Genomic DNA, 21925 nt, shown 5'->3' with positions numbered 1-21925 from the left:
TTAATCATGTAAAGGATTCTTTGATTGCTCATGGTTCTATATAGAACCATTTTCTGCACTAAAGAACCCTTGAAGGACCATCTTTTTGATTGTGTAGCTATTGAGCTAATAGGTAAATAAAGATTTTATGCTATAATTTACCAGTAAATCAGTCAAAAACCTCATTCATAACTGATACAATATCCAGAGGATGTGATGTCACTGGGCTGTGTCTATGCTTGTGGTTGTACAAGACCATGGATCTGGCACTGGATGCAGTTGTATACCCCAACAAAGTATTTAGGAGGTAAATGCATGATCGCTTCATTTAGAAGCATGCACTTCCCGAAAAAAACATCAAAATTAATAAAAGTTTTTAGAAAAAAGCTGAATTTTCCTTCAAGTTCCACAGTTACATTCCAGCACCTTTGCATTCTGACCACCAAATAACCGAGATCTTTAGCATGTAACACTTGGTAACTCATGATGACCACATGTTAGACTGTGCTTGCACCACCACCCCCTCCTTCACCTCAGGTCTCAACTCTGCCTCTTACGTTTATCTCTCTGAGCCAGTCCAAAGTTTACGATTAATCAGCTAGTGGGCTTACCTTTCTCTCCGCTTGCTTAGACAAGTGAACTCACAGTCGCTGAGCGCATAAACATTTAAAAGGTATCTGCTCAAACGGAGCTGTCTGCAAATGTTCTAAAATTAAAGAAAAGTTGAGTTTTTTTTTTTTTTTTGAGACCACTCAGTGAACTAGCAAAGAACGGTCAAACTCAACTCCTCATTTTTAAAAGTTGTGTGTTTTAAAGAAGCGTAGGCAACTGTGTAGGTGGCAAAAACAACAACAATATTGTTTGCCTTGACTGCAGCAATGACTAGGAAGAAAGCAGACTAATATTAATATTCGCAGCAATAAACGAGCCATGAAGAGGGGCAGCCGTCTTCCCATCAATCGCTCAGTCATAAATAACTAGTTATAACTGCATCACATGCAAGACTGATGAATTCCTCTGACACTCGCTAGCTATTATTGGCAAGATGCATTTACAGCTAGCTGCGGTTAGCTAGCAGGGCAGGTAGCAGCTAAGCATGGCAATCTGGCTAAACTAGGCCTGCCTGGGCTTGTTTTTGTGGGTATATAATGTTCCTCTCTTTCAAGTTATTCTTCACTTTTCATGTATTTCATCACCACTGACTTTACACACATCATGAGGGTGATAAAATAAGTGTCTTTAATAGGTCAGTTGTAGATTATGGTGTTCAAATGTCTTACTTCCCTGTTGTGTGTTGTTGGTATAGATGTCAGGTATTGAGTGTCTTTGTATAGACATCAACACTGTTCTATGTATGTCTTCTGGCAGTATCTTAGCTTAGAGGTGTCTTTACGCTGTAGCCTTATTTCGGTGTCCATGGACATCCTGTCTGATGCATAAGAGTGTCTGCTAAATGAAAATACGGAAATTAACAGGTCACAGAAAAATCAAATGTGCGCAATTATCCCCTTCATTTACTCCCAACACGGTTGATCAGCCAACACATGTTTGGTGTCTGACGTTCTGAGTTCTTTAGTTTTACACCGGAGCTATAAGGCTAACATTGCTAGTAAGTAATAATGCCATCCAAAAGATTTTTGTACTGTAGCCCTTTAATATTAGCGTTGTAGCTCTAGTACAAACAATAATAATAATAGTAGTACTAGTAGTAGTAGTAGTAGTACCAATAGTAGTAGCAGCACTAGTAGTAGCAGTAGTAGTAGTAGCAGCACTAGTAGTAGCAGCACTAGTACTAGTAGTAGTAGCAGTAGTAGTAGTAGTAGCACTACTAGTAGTAGTAGTAGTAGCAGTAGTAGTAGTAGCAGCACTAGTAGTAGCAGCACTAGTACTAGTAGTAGTAGCAGTAGTAGTAGTAGTAGCACTACTAGTAGTAGTAGCAGTAGTAGTAGTAGCAGCACTAGTAGTAGCAGCACTAGTACTAGTAGTAGTAGCAGTAGTAGTAGTAGTAGTAGTAGCAGCAGCACTAGTACTAGTAGTAGTAGCAGTAGCAGTAGTAGTAGCAGCAGCACTAGTACTAGTAGTAGTAGCAGTAGTAGTAGTAGTAGCACTACTAGTAGTAGTAGTAGCAGTAGTAGTAGTAGTAGTAGTAGTAGCAGCACTAGTAGTAGTAGTAGTAGTAGTAGTAGTAGCAGCACTAGTACTAGTAGTAGTAGCAGTAGTAGTAGTAGTAGCACTAGTAGTAGTAGTAGTAGCAGTAGTAGTAGTAGTAGTAGCAGCAGCACTAGTACTAGTAGTAGTAGCAGTAGTAGTAGTAGTAGTAGCACTAGTAGTAGTAGTAGTAGTAGTAGTAGCAGCACTAGTAGTAGTAGTAGTAGTAGTAGTAGTAGTAGTAGTAGCAGCACTAGTAGTAGTAGTAGTAGTAGTAGTAGTAGTAGCAGCAGCAGCAAACACCCAGTAACGCATGTAAGGGGAAAACTGTGTAAATTTTATATTTGGGTGAACCATTCCTTTAAGTATCCCTGATATTACCTAGTTAGTCCCCTTCATGCACTGATATTGTGTCAGTATCTGGACAAGCTCTGTCATTCATGGACAGTTTCTCCCCAGTACTAAAAGGCTGCGTCTGAGAGTCAGTCAGTAAAACCAAAATTCGAATATTAGCAGCCTAAATTGGCCATTTTTAGGCAATAACAATGACATTTAATAGGCAATAAAAACAGCACAGTGAATTATTATGCATATCAAATTACATTGGCTTTCTGCGACATTTTGCTCAGATAAGTTAAAACAAATAAAGACAGTTGGCTGCAACGAGCCAATGTTTGAGCGGAATAAATGCTTTGTTTAGCGGTAATACAAATGCAGACGTAGAGAAAAAAAAATCAAACTGATATTTAGCCCCTACTAGCTTTTCCCTCTTTTGTTTTACGCAAGGCTCTTTTTACCACATGGTAGTGACAGATTGTTTGAGCTGGAAGGAAAAGCCATTCGAAGCTAATTAAGCAGCCATTCCAAGCACTATTCGCGGGCAGGAGGCTGAGAGGCGCAGGCATTTGTCAGCGCTCTGCCCCTCGTGGGCTTGATTGACAACACGGCTCTCGGCCTGACAGGCTCTGCCGCTCTCAGCCAATGAGGGGCGCCCATGGAAATGAGCGGCGTCATGATTGGCTAAGGCACCCTGACGAGGGAGACGAGCCCCACGTGGGCCCGAGCCTCAGCAGCGCCTCGTGATTGGTCTGTTTTTTCTTTTCTCGGGCGCAGACATCATGTTGGGCTCTGGTTGTCGTTGAGCTGACAGCATGAATCAAGTAATGGGGGTTGATTTCACAGATTTATTTCTGTTCATTTAGGCTATACGGCGTGAATAGTCGCAGAACTATTTATTATATTTATCTATTTTCTGTACACCAAGCTAACAAAGCCACCTCGGCGTGTTTCTGAAATGAACCACTGTGTACTATGTTGACCTCCATGTGGTGTGACATTTCTTTAGGCTTCTCAGGAGCGACTGACATGGCTGCAGTTTCCACAGACTACAAAACGAGACCATATTCTTAGTGTAAACCCGATCACTCTTGCTTCCTTTCTTGTGATTTGGCTCTTTATTCAGCTGGTCGACCGTTTCAGCTGTTAATTTCGCCATCAGAATTAATTTCGTCAGACACCAACACGTTTCGGAGATTTCAGCTGGTGGTTAGACTTCGAACAATCGTCGCTCATGTAAAGCTGTTTGTCTGGAGGGGGAGAGAAAACATGTTTAGATCCAAAATGGCGAACATGAGGTCAGATATTTATAGTCCAATCAGTGTGCGAGGCAGCGGCGCACCCCACGTGGGGCTCCTTGTCTGATTGGCCGATCTAGATAAACTCCTTCCACAGATCTGATTGGCCAGCTCGGGTCGCTCTCTCGCGGCAGTTGAATCCTCGTGTCAGTGGGCAGTCTGTGTGTGGTACAGCGAGCTGTGGAGTAACTGGGCGAAAGCTATCGCAGGAGCTTGGCACGTCCGAGCGTTAACTTTTTTCCCCCTTTTTTTTAAAAAAAAAAAAACTAAAAATACAATTTTGATGCTTCTGGAGAGTCACCTATCGCTCTCATCCGACGACTGGACTTGACAGAGAGTCCGAGAAGCTCACAATCGCCGTTCAAGTTGGAAAGGCGAGGCTTTTCAGGCTTTTCGTGCCGCTGGTCTTCGAGAAAAAAAGACATCGGGGGGGAAAAAACCTGAGGGGGATTTGCACGTAGCCCCGGCCAGACACGCTCGTTTCTAACCAAGCACGGAACCGAGCAGACTTCTCCTCGTAAGGTCACACGAGTGGACGACTTTGACGATTCCTCCGCACTCTGGGAACTATCGCAGCTATTAACCTGCATCCGAGGGGGATTTTTGTTGTGGAGAGAAGACAAAAGGTATTAGTTAACAGCGTGGATACCTTTCTAAAAAATGTGCTCGTAATCTAGACGGCATGGCTGAGCTATAAAGCACTCGCAGCGTCCTTCCAGGCTGCCCCTTTCTCCTCGGTGTGTTTGTGTGTGTTTTCCCCTCTTTTTCACCCACTATCTGTTACAGCAGTCGACGCATTGTGTAGTGTAGTCCGCGTCTGGAGGCTGATTTAAACAACCCGCTTCTGAGCGTCGTTTTTCTCCGAGATATTGTTTATGCCTTACTTGTATTTTTGACTCACTGATATTCCTGAGCTTTCGCCCCATTGTGTGACCGTAAGTGCCCGCGCACGTCGCAGAGCGTGAGAATCTTTTGGGATTAAAGTAAACACGAGCCGCCCAAAGCAGGAAATCTTGTTATTGCGAGAAGGCGAAGGGAAACCCAGGCGGCAGCAGCGCGCGTGTGAGTGGAGAGCCGCGACCAGAACGGAGAGGGCTCGAGCCGAACCGGGCTTTTCTCAGTGTTTCCGTTAATACGTTTTTGTTTTTGTTTTTCTTTTAACCGCTCAGAGAGCTTTAATCTTACGTGTGAAATAGGTTTTGGTGACGAGTCGAGCAAGCAGTCTTTCTTGTTTTGTGTGTGTGTGTGTGTGTGTGGATGCGTGCGTGCGCGCGCGCGTGCTCTGTTCGCCTGTTTGATTGTGTTCGTAAAGGACTCGAGGAGCTTGAAATCGAGGAGAAAGGACTGAACGAGACAGAGAAGCTGCTCCAGGTGGAAGGAAACCGTGATATCGAAGTGCCCCGAGTGCTGATCTTCTGTTTTTTTTTGTTGTTGTTGTTTCCTCCTTGGCGGAGTGCAGGGAGGGGTGGTGGGACTTTACCGCTTCACCTGCTCGGATTTATTCTGCTGCAGAAAGCCACATCTGCGTGGATCCGCGCGGGCAGGATGTATCCACAGGGCCGGCATCCGGTGAGTAAACCCACCCTCAACATAAACTCAGGATCAACTCAGTGTAAAATCATAGGCTGCGTCCAAAACCGCACACTGTCATGTCAAATGGTGTGTCAAAGCAGTACACCATCATCAGTGCAACACTCATCAGGGTGGTGTGGTGTATGATCGTACAGTGTAGTGTAGTGTACTATGGTGTAGTATAGTATACTGTACTGTAGGATGGTGTAGTGTAGTATACTGTACTGTAGGATTGTGTAGTATAGTATAATGTAGTGTGTGCTATAGTACCCCGTACTGTAATGCACTGTACTGTAATATAGTACAGTTTAGTATATGATGATATAGTGCAATATAGGCTAGTGTAGTATAGTGAAGGGCTGAAAGATTGAGGGAAAATATCTAATTGCGTTTTTTTCCCTGGGAAATGTTATATAAATTGCGATTATTGTTTATATATTGAGGCCCTTCTTTTATCTAATTGACCTGTTTTTCTGGCTTGGAGCTTGAACGTGGTGCCCCAGACTGCTGGTTGTGGTTAATAAAGGCAGTTCCAGGTTCTCTGTTATTGGGTTCAATTTCACCACTTAAGGCTGTGTTGTTGATATAAGGCATAAATCAAAACTTGCAGCTCTTGTAATTTGGATTTAAAAACGGAGAATCTTTCAGCCTTAGTGGTATGGTACGTGTTTTTGGACGAAGCCAAGAGAAAATTAGTTATTGCTAATTGCCTGTTCTTCTATACCTCATAACCCCCCCCCCCCCCCACCACACACCCCCATCCCCCGCCTCCACTACGCCTCGCGCTCTCACTTAATTACGCTGTCGACCATTAGAGCGCGTGATAGCCTAAGACGCGCAGAGCTCTGTTTTTCTAACGGCCGCGATAAACAATAAAAACAGCGTCTACAAAATTAGCCTCGTTACACAGAATTGGGTTTTACGGCGGATAAGAGGACGTCGGTTGTGATTTTGTGTGGTAAAATGACTACAAATATATGACAGCAAACCAGTTTAAACCACCCCAAACGACACAATAGAGGATACCGCGTCCTGCTCGCCTGAATGTGGGCTGCTGAGGGTCTGAGGAAAGAGGGAGAGGAAAAGAGAGAAAGTGGGGAAAGGGGAAAAAAAGAGACGGGAGGGAGGGAGGGAGGGAAAAAAATCAGGTTACGTTTTTTTTTCTCTGAGCCCGTTCAGACGCAATGACCCATCCGCGTCTCGGAGAAGAAGGCTGCTGAGTGATGGCGGCTATTCCCCACCCGTGTAAAAACGAGCTGGAGGGAAAGGCAACGGGCAGCTCAGGCCGCCTATGAAACGCAATTTCCCCGAGAATCAGGGAGCATGAAATGTGTTATTGACACCAGCAGCGGTTATTACCATGAGTCATATTCCTCTCGCCCTCTCTCTTAATGTCGTCCACGGTAGCCTAATAGGAAAAAAAGCCCACTGTTGTTTTGGTTAGAGTGCTGTACTGCATGTCCAAAAGTTTGTAGACACCTGCTCATTTAATGTCTGGTCCAAAATCTGAGGTATCAAATGAGTTTGTCACCTCTTTGCTGCAACGGTCTCTACTAGTTTGGGGGAAAAAAGCTTTGCTCTTGATGTTGGAGCATTTACTGTGAGGGTTTGACTGCATACAGATGCTTTTCAGCATATTGTGGATATCATCAGTACATAAATATCACCTTCCTACTGTAAGTTTTGATTAGAAAAAGATTATAGTCCTGATTAGTCCTGTTTAATTAGATTTAGGGCAGCACCGTGTGTGAAATGTTGAATAGAAGTGATTGGGTTCCTAATGTGAGATTTGTGTGTTTTGTAATTTATCAGATGTTAGAAAATATAAATATCGTAACACATTGTGCATCATTAAAAAAAAAAATAATAATAATATCATGACCTATCTGCTGCTCAATCACTTCTAAGACTAATGCTGGGGGTATTTGTACCCCTCTAGTCGAAGCTTAGCATTAGGCATGGTGAACTTGGCCTCATGTGCAGCTGCTCTGAAGCCTCCCATTCCACTATCTATACTTTTCTGGGATGTAAAACTGTGTATAAGCAGTTGAACACTTGTATCAGCAATGGGTGCACCTCGAAATTGAACTTGCTGCCTACAGTGGATGTCTGGATACTTTTGGACAGTTGGCTTGTGTAGTATATTTGTGTGCAATGAATGATGGGAAATGATGTTTGTATGTTTCAGGCACCTCATCAACCTGGTCAGCCCGGGTTCAAATTCACAGTAGCAGAATCCTGTGACAGGATCAAAGACGAGTTTCAGTTCCTGCAAGCTCAGTATCACAGGTAAACACAGCTGACCCCTCTGCACTGCATGGTTTTAATGATTGTACATTAATGGCTGGTTTCCCAGACCCAGATTGAGCCAAAGCCTAGTTAATTTTTTCAGTGGTAGAACACCACTGGTATTGTAATGTGCCTGCTATTAATCTGTGAAGCAAGTCCTTAAATATATGAACTGTTAATATGTGAACCTTTTCTGTGGTAGTGGTGTGGTCTTGCACTGTGTGGTGTATTTATAGAAAACATCCTTACTGCAGTTGTGCTTTCTATGAGTTGTGTTAAGGTGCATTCCAGCATATTGCACTTTATGAGTGGCTAAAAAAAGTGAAAAATAAAAGCAGGGTTAAGATGCATCCTAACATACATTCTGTCCTGTTTTTCTTCTCATTTGTTCTAGTCTTAAGGTGGAATATGACAAACTGGCCAACGAGAAGACAGAAATGCAGCGTCACTATGTCATGGTGAGGGCCGGATGTGCTGTTTATTTCCCTATGAGTGGGCTCCTATCTACATCATGTCCTCCAAAACATCAGAGCAGCCAGGCAGATATGCAGGCTAATGTTTAGTGTTTACCACCCCTGTTTATCACGCTGATAATGTTTGCACTGATAGCGTTAGAGTATCAGTTGTGATTAGAGAGGTGTGTGTGTGTGTTGTGAAATGGCAGGAGGTTCATTTGTCCAGTGTTTGGGGGAGGATGTCATGGGTTGTTCTGAATCATATTCTGGCCTCTTGGTTGTCTATGTTTAGACACATTCAGAATGCTGTGCAAACCATTGTGCTGTCTTGCAAACTTTCAGTTTCTTCTGTAGCCTGTAGTAGTTTACAGTGAAATTGAAAGGTAGTGTGTATGTTCCAGGACTGTAGGTGGGACTGTAGGTAGGACTTAACCTGGATGGGAACTCACATACTTCTCACACATTCTTCCAAACTTCCAATCAAAAGATAAAAGGGGGAAAAAGCAGCAGGTTCGTGTTTACATTGCTTAGATAAAAGTGCTTGTGTGGTGATGTACTTTTTAAAGAAGACAGGATACAGCATACAAAGTCTTAAATGTAAACAGACCTGAGGGTATTTGCGCTGTGCTAAACAGACCTGAGGGTATCTGTGCTGCTGTATCATCCAGATCGATTCGTTAGTGGGTCACCGTTCACCCTTGTTTGGGTGCTTGATTTCTGAAAACTATGAAGCAGGTCATGCAACTGTAGCACGAAAACTTGCAAAAGGAAAGGCAGTTCCTGCAGGCTGTGTTGTAAGAGGAGGAACTATGCTGAACTGTTAACCAGCCTCTCTTATCTTATTTGGACATGCAGGGATTGACTTGACATTCCGGTACTTTTGTTAAATATTATTTTTTCGTAGTAAGGCGGGTCAACAAGATAAAGGGCAGTGCTAGATAAACGGAGCAAATCAGAAGGGGCTGGCAAGGTTTTTCTGACGTTGGCAGAATCAGCTGATGTTGGTGGCTGTGGGTGACGGTCATTCCACTCTAATGCAGATTAGACAGGGCCAACATCGATATGGAGTCTTGTTCTACGTCATTGCTGGAGTCATAAGTCTTATTTATTTAGAAATTAGTTGGAGGGGAAGGGAGAACGCGGACAGTGTGTGAAATGGAAGCTAGCCATTAACCTTTGAATTGAATCAGATTTTCTTAGTGTTGAGGCCACTGAGTAAGCATCCTTCAAACAGAGACGTTTGTGTGCTAATCAGAGCTGCAGTTTATCTGTACTCTGTCTCACAATGCTATCTTTTGTGCCTGTGGCCTATTTTTTTTGTTTACTTTTTTCAAGTTGTCACTTTAGTGTGTGTGTGGGAGTAGACCACAAAGGTTGTCAGTGTCTTCTTTGGATGGTTGTGTGTTTTGTGGGTATTGCATTAGCTGTACAATAGAATGCAGAAGCCAAGATTAATCTGTATTCTCTTTTGTCTTGAAATGCCTTGAGAATTTATAACAATTTTTTGGTCGAGGACTTTTATCAGATCAGGTTGAAGTATCAGGTGAGGTAAGATCAGATTTCAGTGTGGTTGCCTTATGAGACGGTGTGTGACTCATTGATAAACCAACAGCTTTTGTGTGTGTACAAACTGTGATGTAAACCAAAAATGACAGAGCAAGAATGCGTTGATGGTGACTGGCAGAGACTATGATGATGTGTCCAGTGTAGCCTTACTATATGTTCTAATTTAACCAGCAACCAGTCTTTGTGTTATTTAGTGTTAGTCTTTTGTATCTGTTGTGGTGTACATGCACCGTTATGATTCATCAGGCACAGCAAATATAGGAGAGACATATTATGACCTTCTGCCTTAAGGCCATCTGTTCAATGCTACAAAATCACAGTAAGTGTTTATGCTGCGCTGTGCTGTGTATTAGTATGTGTCCTTTGTATTTCATATGATCATTGAGTAGCTGTTTCAATTACTGGGGGGAAAGATTATCACTGAATGTTCAAAGTGTACTTTTGCCTGCTAAGTCATATTCATTTCTTCTCTTGCAGTACTATGAGATGTCCTATGGGCTTAACATTGAAATGCACAAACAGGTATGTGACACTTTCACACAACAGTCTTATTCTGTTTTTGTTAGAAAAGCACATGTAGTGCTTACTGTGTGATATATATATATATATATATATATATATATATATATATATATATATATATATCTTTTTATATATCTTCTACGTCACCTGTGGTTAAAGGTTCATTTAAGCTTAATGAGGTGCCGTATTTCAATAATTTGCAGGAAAAAAAACAAGCAAGATCTATAAGAATACAGTGAGCAAGCAATGAATGCATAGTAATGGATAGGTGCAATTATGGAGAAGTCTGACTGCAAGTGTGAGGTTTCCGTATTATGAATATGAAGCATAGATGAACAATTTTATCTTGCCAGTTCAACATATTGTCTGTTGTGAAGAAAAAGGAAAGAAATGACATTCAGAAGAAAATGATACACATTCACCAGCAAGAACAGATTTTCTGCCAACATGGGCATCCCTGTGGTGGTATGCACCAAACACCCCTTATGCACAGGGAAGTGGAGTCAGCCTGGCAGCCTGACAGGCTAACGCATATTGTGCATTTGTTGTGTTGGGCCTGAATATGATCTGACTAACATGCAGTATTCTGGCACTGTGACAACGCTGCATAAACAAGAGAAAGAGTTGCAGAGAGGAAAGCAGCTGTACCAGATAAATCACAGAACATCAACTGCTTTGAATAGGATGTGGGACTCAAGAAGGCTGGAACATGCAAGTACTGGTTATCAGGGCTTTGCCACTGAGGCATCTTTTTAAAATAAAAATACAGTACAATTAACGTGACTTGCAGTAGACGGTGATGTCCTGCAGGATCAGTTCTCTCTTTTGCATGTCGTTAATAAGGAGATGAAGTGTTCAGTGGAGGCTTCACAAGGTTAATGTCATTAACAAAACGGTCATTTGGAAATACATGGACAACCTGTCAGTTACACTGTATGTGTGCACGTTCCTGTTGGTAGTTAATATCCTGAAAGGATCTGTCTGCAGCTGAGGGGGCTGGGAGCAAACAGGTTAATCGACTTGCCTGCTTCTAGGCCCCTGTTTTGTTTATCAATAAAGCCCAGAGTGAGTAGACTCAAGCACATCCATTATTCATATGGGAGTGGCCTCGCTGCCCTCCACCGTGTGCTAGTAATGACATCAGCCTAATCATAAACCTCACATGCAAACCTGCTGTGTTATCAGAGCTCAGAAATGTGGATGGTTTACAGTTTATCCTTATCCCAAATGTAGTCGATCAGCCAAAACAGTCAGACCACGTAGTGTCTGAAATTTGTAGAGATGCTCCAATGTGGTAATTGTGAATTGATGCCAATATCCAATACTTTTCATGTGCATATATGGTGATATACTGTATAAACATTTGTAAAATGTAGATACTGGGAGTAGCTCTGCCTGGAATAGCATCACAGAGAATGAAAAAATGTTTGTAGAGGGTTATACATGTAGTAAATGGATAAAATCTAGACATTTTTTGCAGATTAAGATTTTACAGCATTAAGATTCTGATGATGGTTGCAGTACAATCTTTTACCTCTGGAAATTCGCCTCTTCAGTGGACCAAAAAACTAAATTCTGACTTCAAGACAGCTGTTAACTTTGGTTTTTCACTATGCAGTATATTTTTTCCATTTATATAACTAAGTTTGTCATATGGTGTCACGTAAATAAATAAGCAAGACTGTTTGAGATTGCTTAAGACACTAGAGGTAAGTTTGTAATGATTTAGGCATGCTGTTTGCTCAGTGTTAATTGGTGAGATATACGGTTTCAGTGCATGTTAGCTTAGACTCGTAGCTCCAGTGCAAAAGTAAACTTGAAACACCAACACATCTTGTTTGACTGATTACATTTAGGGTAAGGGGAGAATTGTGCAAATTTTTCACTGAACTGTTCCTTTAAATGAAACATTCAGTAAAGTTCACTAATTGAAATACCTGCAGCAGTGCTTTAAACTACTCTACAAGAGCACTGAAGAAGGAAATTCTCAAGTTGCAAAATGACTGATATTTCTGTCCACTCTGAAAGAGTGTGTGTGCGTGTGCTTGTTCCGGTCTGGTCCAGTTGTCCGTTAGAGCCTGAGGCCAGTTAGGATGGCCAGGCGAGTAGCGGGGCGTCATTAGGGAAGGAGCAGACGGTCGTTAAGGAGGAGGGCAGTGGGGCGAGTGTCAGTACGGGACTTTAATTATCGTGCCTCATTAGGCTGCCCTGCAATGGCGGCACCCTGCTGGTCCAAAGTACAGACAACTCTCCTTCTCTTTCTATTTTCTCATTTTCTTTTGCTCTCCAGCTCTGCTTAGGAGGTTAGGGGTGTGTGTGTTTGTTTCCAGCTTGTTCAGTGCTTTCTGCTTGACAATAAGCAGCTCAACAGAAACTCTGCATCATTAAGGGAATCTCTCTCTATGTCCAGAGAGGTGCAATGAGCGAGTTTAGAAAGAGCGAGCAAGCTTGTTCAGATGAATAATTTATTCAGGATTCCAGGAATTGTTTGCCAAGGTGATGATGGTCGACTTGTCTATGAGCCAAAGTAAACTGACTCGGAGCGTGGCAGTCTTCCTTTGTGTGTGTGTGTGTGTGTGTGTGTGTGTGTGTGTGTGTGTGTGTGTGTGTGTGCAAGACTGGCTGCAGAATGCACTCATGCTTATAGTTGGTCTGTAAATTGTTGTTAAAATTCAAGCAGACACTTCTCAGGCTGTTGACCCTCTGACTGGGGGCAGTGGCTGGCTGCTCTGTGAGTGCTGTGTCAGTGGAAAGCAAGCAGTGCTCTGCAGTGCCAAAGGGACTGCAGTCACTCTTACGTTACCTAATTGAAAGCACACTAATTTGCTGGAGTGATTTTGAAACTGTGTGGTAAAGTTCTTGCAAGGAGATGGTGTAATAATAACCCTGCAGTGTGCTTGCATGTGCATTTTACTGTGTCAGTACTGTTTCCAAACAGCATATTTAAACTGATCTTAAAGGACAACTATATCAAAGCATAATCCTCTTATTTAGCATTTGTACTGTCAGTTGTGAGAGACCTTGTTAGCTGTTAAGAAACACAAGTTTAGGCCTTGATGTCAAATAATAAGTAGGTTGTGTCAGCAACATGTAAAAGCTCCATTAGATGTGCTGTCACTTTATTAGAGACTTGACATTTTCAGGGAACCATTTTTTTTTTCAGCGTTTCGTTTAATTTCGTCAAGAAGATGGTCTTCTTTCGTCAGTTTTATGTGGTAACTCGGTTCATGTGAAATGAGTACGTGCATTTATTGCATTACAGCCAAGTCTTAACACAATCTGTAGTATCTCATCACTGTTTAAGCAACTGTAATTTAAGGCCGTTTGTTTGTCCATTAATCATAAATTTTGACCCAACACAAAGGGCAGGGTCATCTTCAAATGGTGTGAAAACATTTCAAAAATGTTTTGTCAAATTTAAGATTTGTTTGTCATAGGCATAGTTTTGGATTTAAGTGTTTTGTGTGTGACGTGTAAGGTTTCAGCAGCATCTGGCCCAGTGCTCTGCTACCTGACCCGGCCGCTGGGGCCGTGGCCCTTGGCTCCCCTCCCAGGAGAGCAGTGCTCAGGGAAACACAGACATCAATAAACAGTTAGAGCAGGATTTGCTGCACGTTAACAATGGCCCAAGGAGAGCAGCCATCTTCCCCCACTTGCACAGCATCACCGCTCAATATGCCCTTTCTGCCTCAGGCCAGAGGGGGTTAGACTAGTGTGTTTGTGGAGTTTGTGTGTGTGGCATCTGAGGTACAGTTTACTGAAGTTGTGAATGCACTCGTTAAATGCACTCTTTCTCTCTCTCTCGTGCGCTCTGTGTGTGTGTGTGCATATATATGTAATCTACATCTTGCGTTTAATCAGTATTTCAGCCTGATTTGATGACTTTATTGTACTCTAGAAGAGCTGTACATTTAGACAATACTGGGATGCAGCACTGCAATGTCTGCATTTTATTAGTTTTGTGTTAAATGTAAACCTATAGAAATAAATGTTACTCTCTATTGCTAATCCAGATAGGTATAGTCCCAATTTCTACATTTTGGGAATGTTTATATATCAGCATCGATATTGGCATCAGTAAAAGTACACCTTATGTACATCATATCAGAGACCCTTTGTTAATTTATTTTATTTTTTTTTTGTTAAAACAATCATTATTTACATGCTATAAAAAAAATTTTTTCAGAAAAGTCAAAGGAAAATTCATGGAAGAAACATGAAATACCTAAACTGGAGTTCAAAAACTTTATTAAAAGGTAGAGAGAAAATGGCACTCCTAATAACATAATTGACATACTGATGTATCCCTGATTACAAGTGAGAGTGAGTGGTTTTGGGGTGCATATGGTGACCGTAGTGGGGTTTATTTACATAAAAGCACTCTTTTGATAAATGTTATGGATTATTTTGTGTTGGTGTTGTGCTGAGTATGTGTGTGCTAGTCATGATTACTAGGCTTCTTCTCAACTTTTCATCACATTGTGCATGTGTTCGCTGATTCGTTTGCGAGTGGCGCTGCTTCAGTCCCTTGTTGTTGTGCCCCATATTTAATGCTCATCAGTGTCTCCCTCCACTCAGCTAACGCCAGTAGCAACAGGCAAATGGCTCCCTGTGTTCCACTGACAGGGGTGGGTGTGTGTGTGTGTGTGTGTGTGTGTGTGTGTGTGTGTGTGTGTGTGTGTGTGTGTGTGTGAGAGTGAGTGAGAGTGCTCTTCACGGGGTGCTAGACAGCTCTGAGCACCTGGAATTGTGAAGCCGAGCAAAAAGCCTCCTCAGCGCTCAAGGGCTCTGTTTTCACAGCCTTAAAGTGACGGCGCCCTATTTTTATCGCGCCGCGTGATGGAGCAGCACTAAAAGCTTTCAACACGCTTCGGTGGAAACGGGCACTACCCACACGCCCCCTCCCACCTTCACCCTACACCCTATTCACATAGCTGAGGGCAAAAACCCAGCACTGGGGGAGCGACAGGCCAGGGTCATTGCAGCTTTCTCAGTAGATACTGAGATTTCTCAATACAGTAGATGTCACGTATACACAAACGATGGATGAAACTGACCTGAGTGTCTTGAGCTGAGCTCATCATAGCTGTTTGCTGTTTAGTTTTGTGACTACCGCATTCTCAACCATTTTTTTTTTTGTGATTATTTCACACTTGGTTTGCTTTAAGGTGTTGGAGATGGAGATGCAAATCTTTATGGAAAATATTTACATTTAACCATTGCAGTGGAACAGCTGATGCTGTTACAGCTCAGATGGAAGATGTAGACAACAGATTGTTTGTTCATAACCACTGTTTCCACAGTAGCTGCACATGAACAGGAACTAGGTGGTGTAGCCATGCGTTAGCTACTGTAGCTACAGTACATAGACCGATGAGTGTGTAACTTTGGAGTGACAGTAAGCAGCATTTGTTTTTAGCTGAAAAGCTCTTCTACTAGTTCTTTTTGACACAGTCAGTGGGTTTGTCTGTGACCCCCCCCCCCCCCCCCCCCCCCCCAAAAAAAAAACAACTCAGCAGACAGACACACAAGCGCACACTTAACCCCCCTTTAAGAGGAGCTGTTGGTACCCCCTCCCCCCGCTGACCCGTTTATCCACATTAATTGGCTGAGTTGATCTGACGGACAGACTGAAAATCTGGTTTAATGACCCGCCCCTGTGCGCATAATATGATTTTGCTGCCTGCTCTGGTCAAACAGAGCTCCAATTTCCATAATGATCTTAGCGAGAGATAGGGCCAGCTCGGTTGCTGGGGCAACCTGGGAGAGTGCCTCAGGAATGGAGGCACTGAAGCTCAAGGGGGAGAGTGAGAGAGAGGGGATGGTGGATATATGCAAGAGTGGAAGGGGTTTGTGTGTCTGTTTATGTGGCACTATGCAGCAAAACATGTCATCGTAGTGTGTTTTTGTTAGCATTTGGTTAGTGTGTTACCTTGGTGCTACACATTAGCTTGTCTGCTCTTTGTTGTCGCTGTGTTGTATCGGCACATTTCTGCATCACATCAAGTCTGTTAATGAATTTTGTGAATCGGTACACTCCTAGTTTTGTGTGTGCATGAATGAGTAGATACGGGGAAATACCATCTTTAACAGTCTTGGTGTTGTGTAGTTGTGAAAATACTCATTTTCAGTTTTATTAAACTGAGAAAACACTTGGCTACCTGTAGTGTACACTACAAGTCAAAAGTTTGTCTAACTTAATGTGTGGCTTTACAAATTTTGATGCAAAGCCACATACTTATGACAGAGTGACGTTTCCTATGTAGTGAATTATTTACCAAAAAAAGAACAATTTTATTTATTAAATTACTTTTTGTGATTATTTGTTTTGTTTCTGGAAATCCAATTTCTCTGTGGATTAGCATACAAAACTAACGTTTCCTTTTGGTGTATTTTATTTAAGGGAATACAATGATAACAAAACTGTGTGTGTGTGTGTTTTTTGTTGTGTTTTTTTTTTTTTTTTTTTTTTTAAAGCATCAAAAAGTAGCAGTCCTCAGAATGTAGGCATTCATTTCCTGTATTAAACTGTTAGAGCTATGACCATTTGTGAGCCCCCACCTGTACCCACCAAAATAAAAAGATTTTCAGTTTTACGCCAGTTGTTGTCTTTTCAAAAACTTGTTATAATTGGTAGTTTCAAATGGATCTACAGTGATGAAACTTCGTGAGTCTGATTTTATCAGTATTGTCCAGTACTAGATATGCTGTCTGAGTGGGCACATTTCACGCTGACACACACACCCCACTCCTCCCTGCCTGAGTTTACCAGTAGGACCCTCTCGCCCCCTCCCATGAGGTGAAACAGCCAGAAATGAACGGAATGTGTCGTAGAGAGAAAGAGAGACTTCTCTCATCTGCTGGGCCATCTGCTCTGTTCTATAATCAATTTGTTTGCCACTTCACTTTTCATCCACCCTTTGACACCCTCATTCCTCTTTTGCTCTTTTGCCCCCCCTCGCTCACCCTTTTTTCTTTGTCTTCCTCTCTCCTGTCCTTCCCTCCATCCGTCTCCTCCTCCTCCTTTATTCTCTCTATCCATGTGTCCGTGGTGGCCAGTGGTGGCTAGCTCTTCTGCATGTGGAGTGTGGGGGGGAATTGGAAAATGGTAATTGTTCAGCATTGCCATCATTTATCTCGCAGCCCCAAATCAGCATTAGCATATTCAGCATCTTAATGAAATAATCTGTCTAGGTAATGAGGGAGAGCTGCAGAGCTGAAGCCCAGATGTTCTCTCTGTGTGTGGTGTGTGTGTGTGTGTGTGTGTGTGTGTGTGTGTGTGTGTGTGTGTGTGTGTGTGTTCTCGTGTTCTGCCTCTTCCTCAGGCCAGATGGGCAGCAGGACCCCAGGCCCAGCCAGACATGTTTGGCTTCTTTTCCACTGTTGCCTTTTGGACAGGCACATTATCCCTAGTGCAGCTTTACACTGGCTTGATGCAATATTGCAGTGCTGGCTTTCGTCATGTCTAATGATGCAGAGTGGATTTTTATTTTTATATTACAGTAATTCTATTTGTCAGTTAAGAAGTTAAAGTTTGTCATTAGGGTTAATCCTGACTGGAGAAATTAAACGTATCTGGTGGGGTGCAGATAGCAGTAATATAACATTGTGATTTTTCAAGACATTTTCACAATACACATTATGCATCATGATTAATGATGTAACAATACAACATTATGTATTGTATAGAATTGTGTCTGTGCAAATTGTATTGGATCCTAATATCTAGCATGTTGTGTTGTAGTTAATGTTTTGGCTTGTGGCGAGAGCATTACAAAAATCATACTTTTGTGATGTTGAAAGCTCTAATAAACAGAGAAACAGAAGACACTTTTTCAGCAAGTCCTTATTTTTACTGTGTTGAATTGAGACACCTTATCAAATCAAATTCTGTGTATTGTTATACTACATATTGCTATTCTCATTTGTTACCTATTTTAATGTAGTGTTTTTTATTCAGTGGTTTGATGTTTGTTTTTATCCAGCTGAATTTAATTAAACATGATTCTCTATTGTAACAAAACATGCACTATATCAGTATTTTTGAAGTATTGAAAATATCCATATGATTCAAAAGTTCTGCAATGCTGTTTTTTAACTAATATTTTTGTCATTTGTTTTCTTCTAGACTGAAATTGCAAAGCGCCTCAATGCGATTCTTGCTCAAATCATGCCTTTTCTGTCACAAGAGGTACATGCACATCTTTTGTTTCCTCATTTCCAATCGTGTGTGTGTGTGTGTGTGTGTGTGTGTGTGTGTGTGTGTGTGTGTGTGTGTGTGTGTGTGTGCGTGCAGAGCTTTTAAATCTAGTAATCGTAGCAGACTTGCTTCCATAAGTCATAATAACTCTATTTCTGTCATTGCCCAAGGCAGTAGGTGAAAATGCTAATGCTCAGTTACCCTTGCTGAAGTAATATGCATTAACAGGTCTTTGTCTTTCTCTCCTCCAGCACCAACAGCAGGTAGCCCAGGCTGTTGAGCGTGCTAAGCAAGTGACAATGACAGAGCTGAATGCCATCATCGGGGTACGTGGACTTCCCAATCTGCCTCTCACCGTGTGTATACCCCTCTTACTCCTTCATTTGGCCAGGGCCAGGGGCAAATTTGCACACCGACCACATGCTGAACCAAGAAAGCAACCTGTCTGGATAGCCTTGTCTGTTAAGGCCATTTTACAACTTCATTCACTCACTTTAACTTCTGCTAAAGCAGTATTTCTGAATGAGATTTGTGATCAGCCATTGTGTTTGTGACGAGTCAAATTTGGTCTAGTAGGTTGAAATACATTTATAAGGCCTTTTGGTGCCTATTATACAACAGATGAATCCAGCTCAGAATCCAGATGCAAGCCTGTCACCTTGTGCAGATTTGCCCATGCCATTTATGGTCTGATTTATTAATTTATTTAATTTTGTATTTTTGTTTTTATTTGTTGTGATGCATTGACACCATTGTTTTATTTATGTGCCATCAACCTCAAAAAGTGTTAACACATATCATTGTTTTTCGTTTTATTTGAGGTGTGTGTGTGTGTGTGTGTGTGTGTGTGTGTGTGAGAATCAGTTTCTGGGCAGTCTAAAGGTGCAAGTCTCATTCAAGACATTAGATTATAAACTTGTGTGTGATTTTGAAATTATAAGCAAGGCAGACTTAACTTGCTTGAAGCGGTCTTTTGAAATTACCTGCATTATGCAGAGAGTCAAGTAGCGATTCAGATTAAGGTGAGCTTGATTCACGAATCACACATACAGTCTCAAATTGCATGTGTGACTCGTGAATCGAGCTCACCGTAAACTGAATTGCTACTTGACTTGAGGACAAAAGTAGAAACAACCTTAATGTGTTCAATGAAAAATTTTCACTTGCAGTGAAGTGACTTGTGAGCATCTCTGGTCTGAATCAATCGTTGGCTTCACTCATTTCCATCACTTCAGCCCAAGGATGAAGCAAACAAAACAGTGGTTACACCTTTACTATTATAGACCACTATGTGTGACTTGTGTTTGTTTGACCCTTCAGCTATTTTTGAGTTAAGATGATCATGGTGTCCCGTAGTAGTTCAGGCCAGTGGCTAGAGGAGCTGACCCCGCTGTGATTAGCCTGCTTGGGGTTTGGCTGTCTGCTTGGACTCCCTGAGCTGGGTCAGGGCAGCTGGAGCCAGATATTGGAATTCAATTAAAGCAAATGAGCCAAGACTCTGACCCCCATTTTCAAGGTAATTGCTTCCTCCAATCCAGCTGAATGCAACTGTCCACAGGACTCCGCCATTTAGCAGACGGCTATTCAGCAGAGCAGCTTTGTGGGGGGGAGAGTAGGAGGGCAGCCGGTGGGGTGGGGTGGGGTGTTGTGGGGTGGGGGGGGTTGACTTCTAATGCTAGTACACACATACACACTCGCCCTCTGTGTCTCCTTGTTATCATGATGGCTGGAAAATAGAGGGAGGCAGTCAGGCAGACACACGCTTCACTGTGGCAGGCAGACAGATACACACATGCATGCACGCACACACACGCACCGGCTGGAAAAACAAGCTTTTATTTGTTGGATAAAGAGATGGCAAAAGATCAATCTGTGTGCCCTGGCTCTGAGTGGAAGAGGAAGGGGAGGGGTGATGGGGTCATTAAAGATTCACTGTTAATCGGGAGCCAGCAGTGTTTGGCGCGCACACACAGTGGAGGAAAGGAGGGAGAGGGTGTGAAGAAACATGGAATAAAAAAAATTGACAGGGAAGTGGAGAGGAAAGTAGATGGGCTGAGAAATGAAGAGCGAAGAGAAGGGAGACCATGTGCTGCAGTGGGGGGGGGGGTGCTTGTTTGTTGCAGTTATTCCAGCAGGCTACACTCTGAGTGCTGTGACTGTAGGGATGTAAATAGCGAAGAACTGTCTATCCGCTTAGCTGTTTTCAATATTCAGATAGTGCCGGGCACTTATTGTGATGACTTTTGCCGTTTAAGGGCTGTAAATATTAGCTTTTTTTTTAAGCAGGGCTAGACTAGTGACATTCACTACCTTTGGTCTGTCTTCAGTGTAGAGCGGATGGTGAAAGAAAAAATGTAAAACTCTTATGTTGCAGTTGTAGGGATTAGCCTCATGCTCAAATGGAAGAATGTGTCAGAGTGGCAGGCAAATTCAGTCATAACTCTGCATGGTTCGTTTGGTACTTGTGTGAAATGTGGTTGTTCCCTTTGAGGATTTTGGAAAAGCCTACACGTAACAGTAGGGAATGTGGGTTTGCTTTGTGATTAGATGATGTAACAAGCTTTGGGTTTAATGAAACAAATTAATAAAGTTCACATTTTGGATGAATGAGCCTCTTTTTATATACTAAATGTTTAGTTTTGACTCCATTCATGACTCTAGAATCACAGTTTGATATTCTCACAATATTTGAGTGAAGAAAAATGAACTGCATGGATGTCATAACTTGCTAGTAAGACCAGAAATGTGGGGGTGGGGGAGGTGTGTGTGACTGAATTTGCTAGTGTAGGTTAATTGCAACCTCAACTGTTTGAACACATTTTATGTAATAATAGCATAATAATATAGCATAATAAATAGAAGTTGATATCGCCCACAATGTCATGTTTCATTATGAAGAGAGCATATAATTAGACCTGTTTAATTTAGTGCAGTGAAGTGGGTGAAACATTGAATAAATCTTATTGTATTTATATATTTTTTTAAAAGTAGCTTTTAAATTTGTCACTGCTGGTTCATTCTGTTCTAGCTTATAAAATCTCATAAATGCATCATAATTTTGCATTTTTTCCGTATCTCCTACCCAACTTGTAGTTTCTCAGATACTCATTTATGTCTGTCTAACTGACTAGAGTTCAACCGCGTTACTGATATGATGGCTGCACAAAAAAAAATCATTTTCAGAATGCAAATATTTTGTACACAGGCCTACAAAAAAGCTGAAAAAAACATGCTCTCACAGTGGTTATCCATTGTAGCCCACATCAATGGTAGTCCCACCCTTATCAATGAAGTCCCCCTCCAAAATCCAAGAGGTTAAACTGCCATCCCTTTGTTATTGTTGTTGACTTTGCTGTAATGAGGAACCCCATGCTCACTTTGCATGCTGTTGCTGCACATTTGGGTTTCAAATTCAGTTTTCCATGGAAGACTATGAGCTGAATTGGCCTTGTTCTGATAACACAAGCCTGTTTTACATATGGTGGTCAATAGGGTGAGAAGCTTTATCTTTTGATCAGGTGTTATGGCTCAAGCCAAAAAAAAAAGCCCTCATCTGGTAA

At 42.0% G+C, this 21925-nt stretch overlaps 1 protein-coding gene across 8 annotated transcripts in view; it reads left to right on the top strand.

The window, feature by feature from the left end:
• The first annotated feature begins 3905 nt into the window (after positions 1 to 3905).
• Positions 3906 to 21925, top strand: part of tle3b (TLE family member 3, transcriptional corepressor b) — a 32573-nt gene continuing 14553 nt past the window's right edge. For 4 of the 8 annotated variants that reach the window (XM_037534444.1, XM_017703559.2, XM_037534443.1 and 1 more), the window contains exons 1-7: positions 3906 to 4387; positions 5221 to 5330; positions 7522 to 7622; positions 8017 to 8080; positions 10121 to 10165; positions 18294 to 18356; positions 18617 to 18721. In XM_037534444.1, coding sequence (XP_037390341.1) covers positions 5307 to 5330; positions 7522 to 7622; positions 8017 to 8080; positions 10121 to 10165; positions 18294 to 18356; positions 18617 to 18721 — 402 coding nt within the window. In that variant the 5' untranslated portion in view covers positions 3906 to 4387; positions 5221 to 5306. The remainder of the gene's footprint in view (positions 4388 to 5220; positions 5331 to 7521; positions 7623 to 8016; positions 8081 to 10120; positions 10166 to 18293; positions 18357 to 18616; positions 18722 to 21925) is intronic. The other 4 variants (XM_037534445.1, XM_017703563.2, XM_017703562.2 and 1 more) reach the window with 2 other exon arrangements.

This window comes from Pygocentrus nattereri, chromosome 25 (assembly GCF_015220715.1).
Source record: "Pygocentrus nattereri isolate fPygNat1 chromosome 25, fPygNat1.pri, whole genome shotgun sequence".
Classification (NCBI taxonomy): Eukaryota; Metazoa; Chordata; class Actinopteri; order Characiformes; family Serrasalmidae; genus Pygocentrus; species Pygocentrus nattereri.
This window is presented reverse-complemented; position numbering and strand designations above follow the sequence as displayed.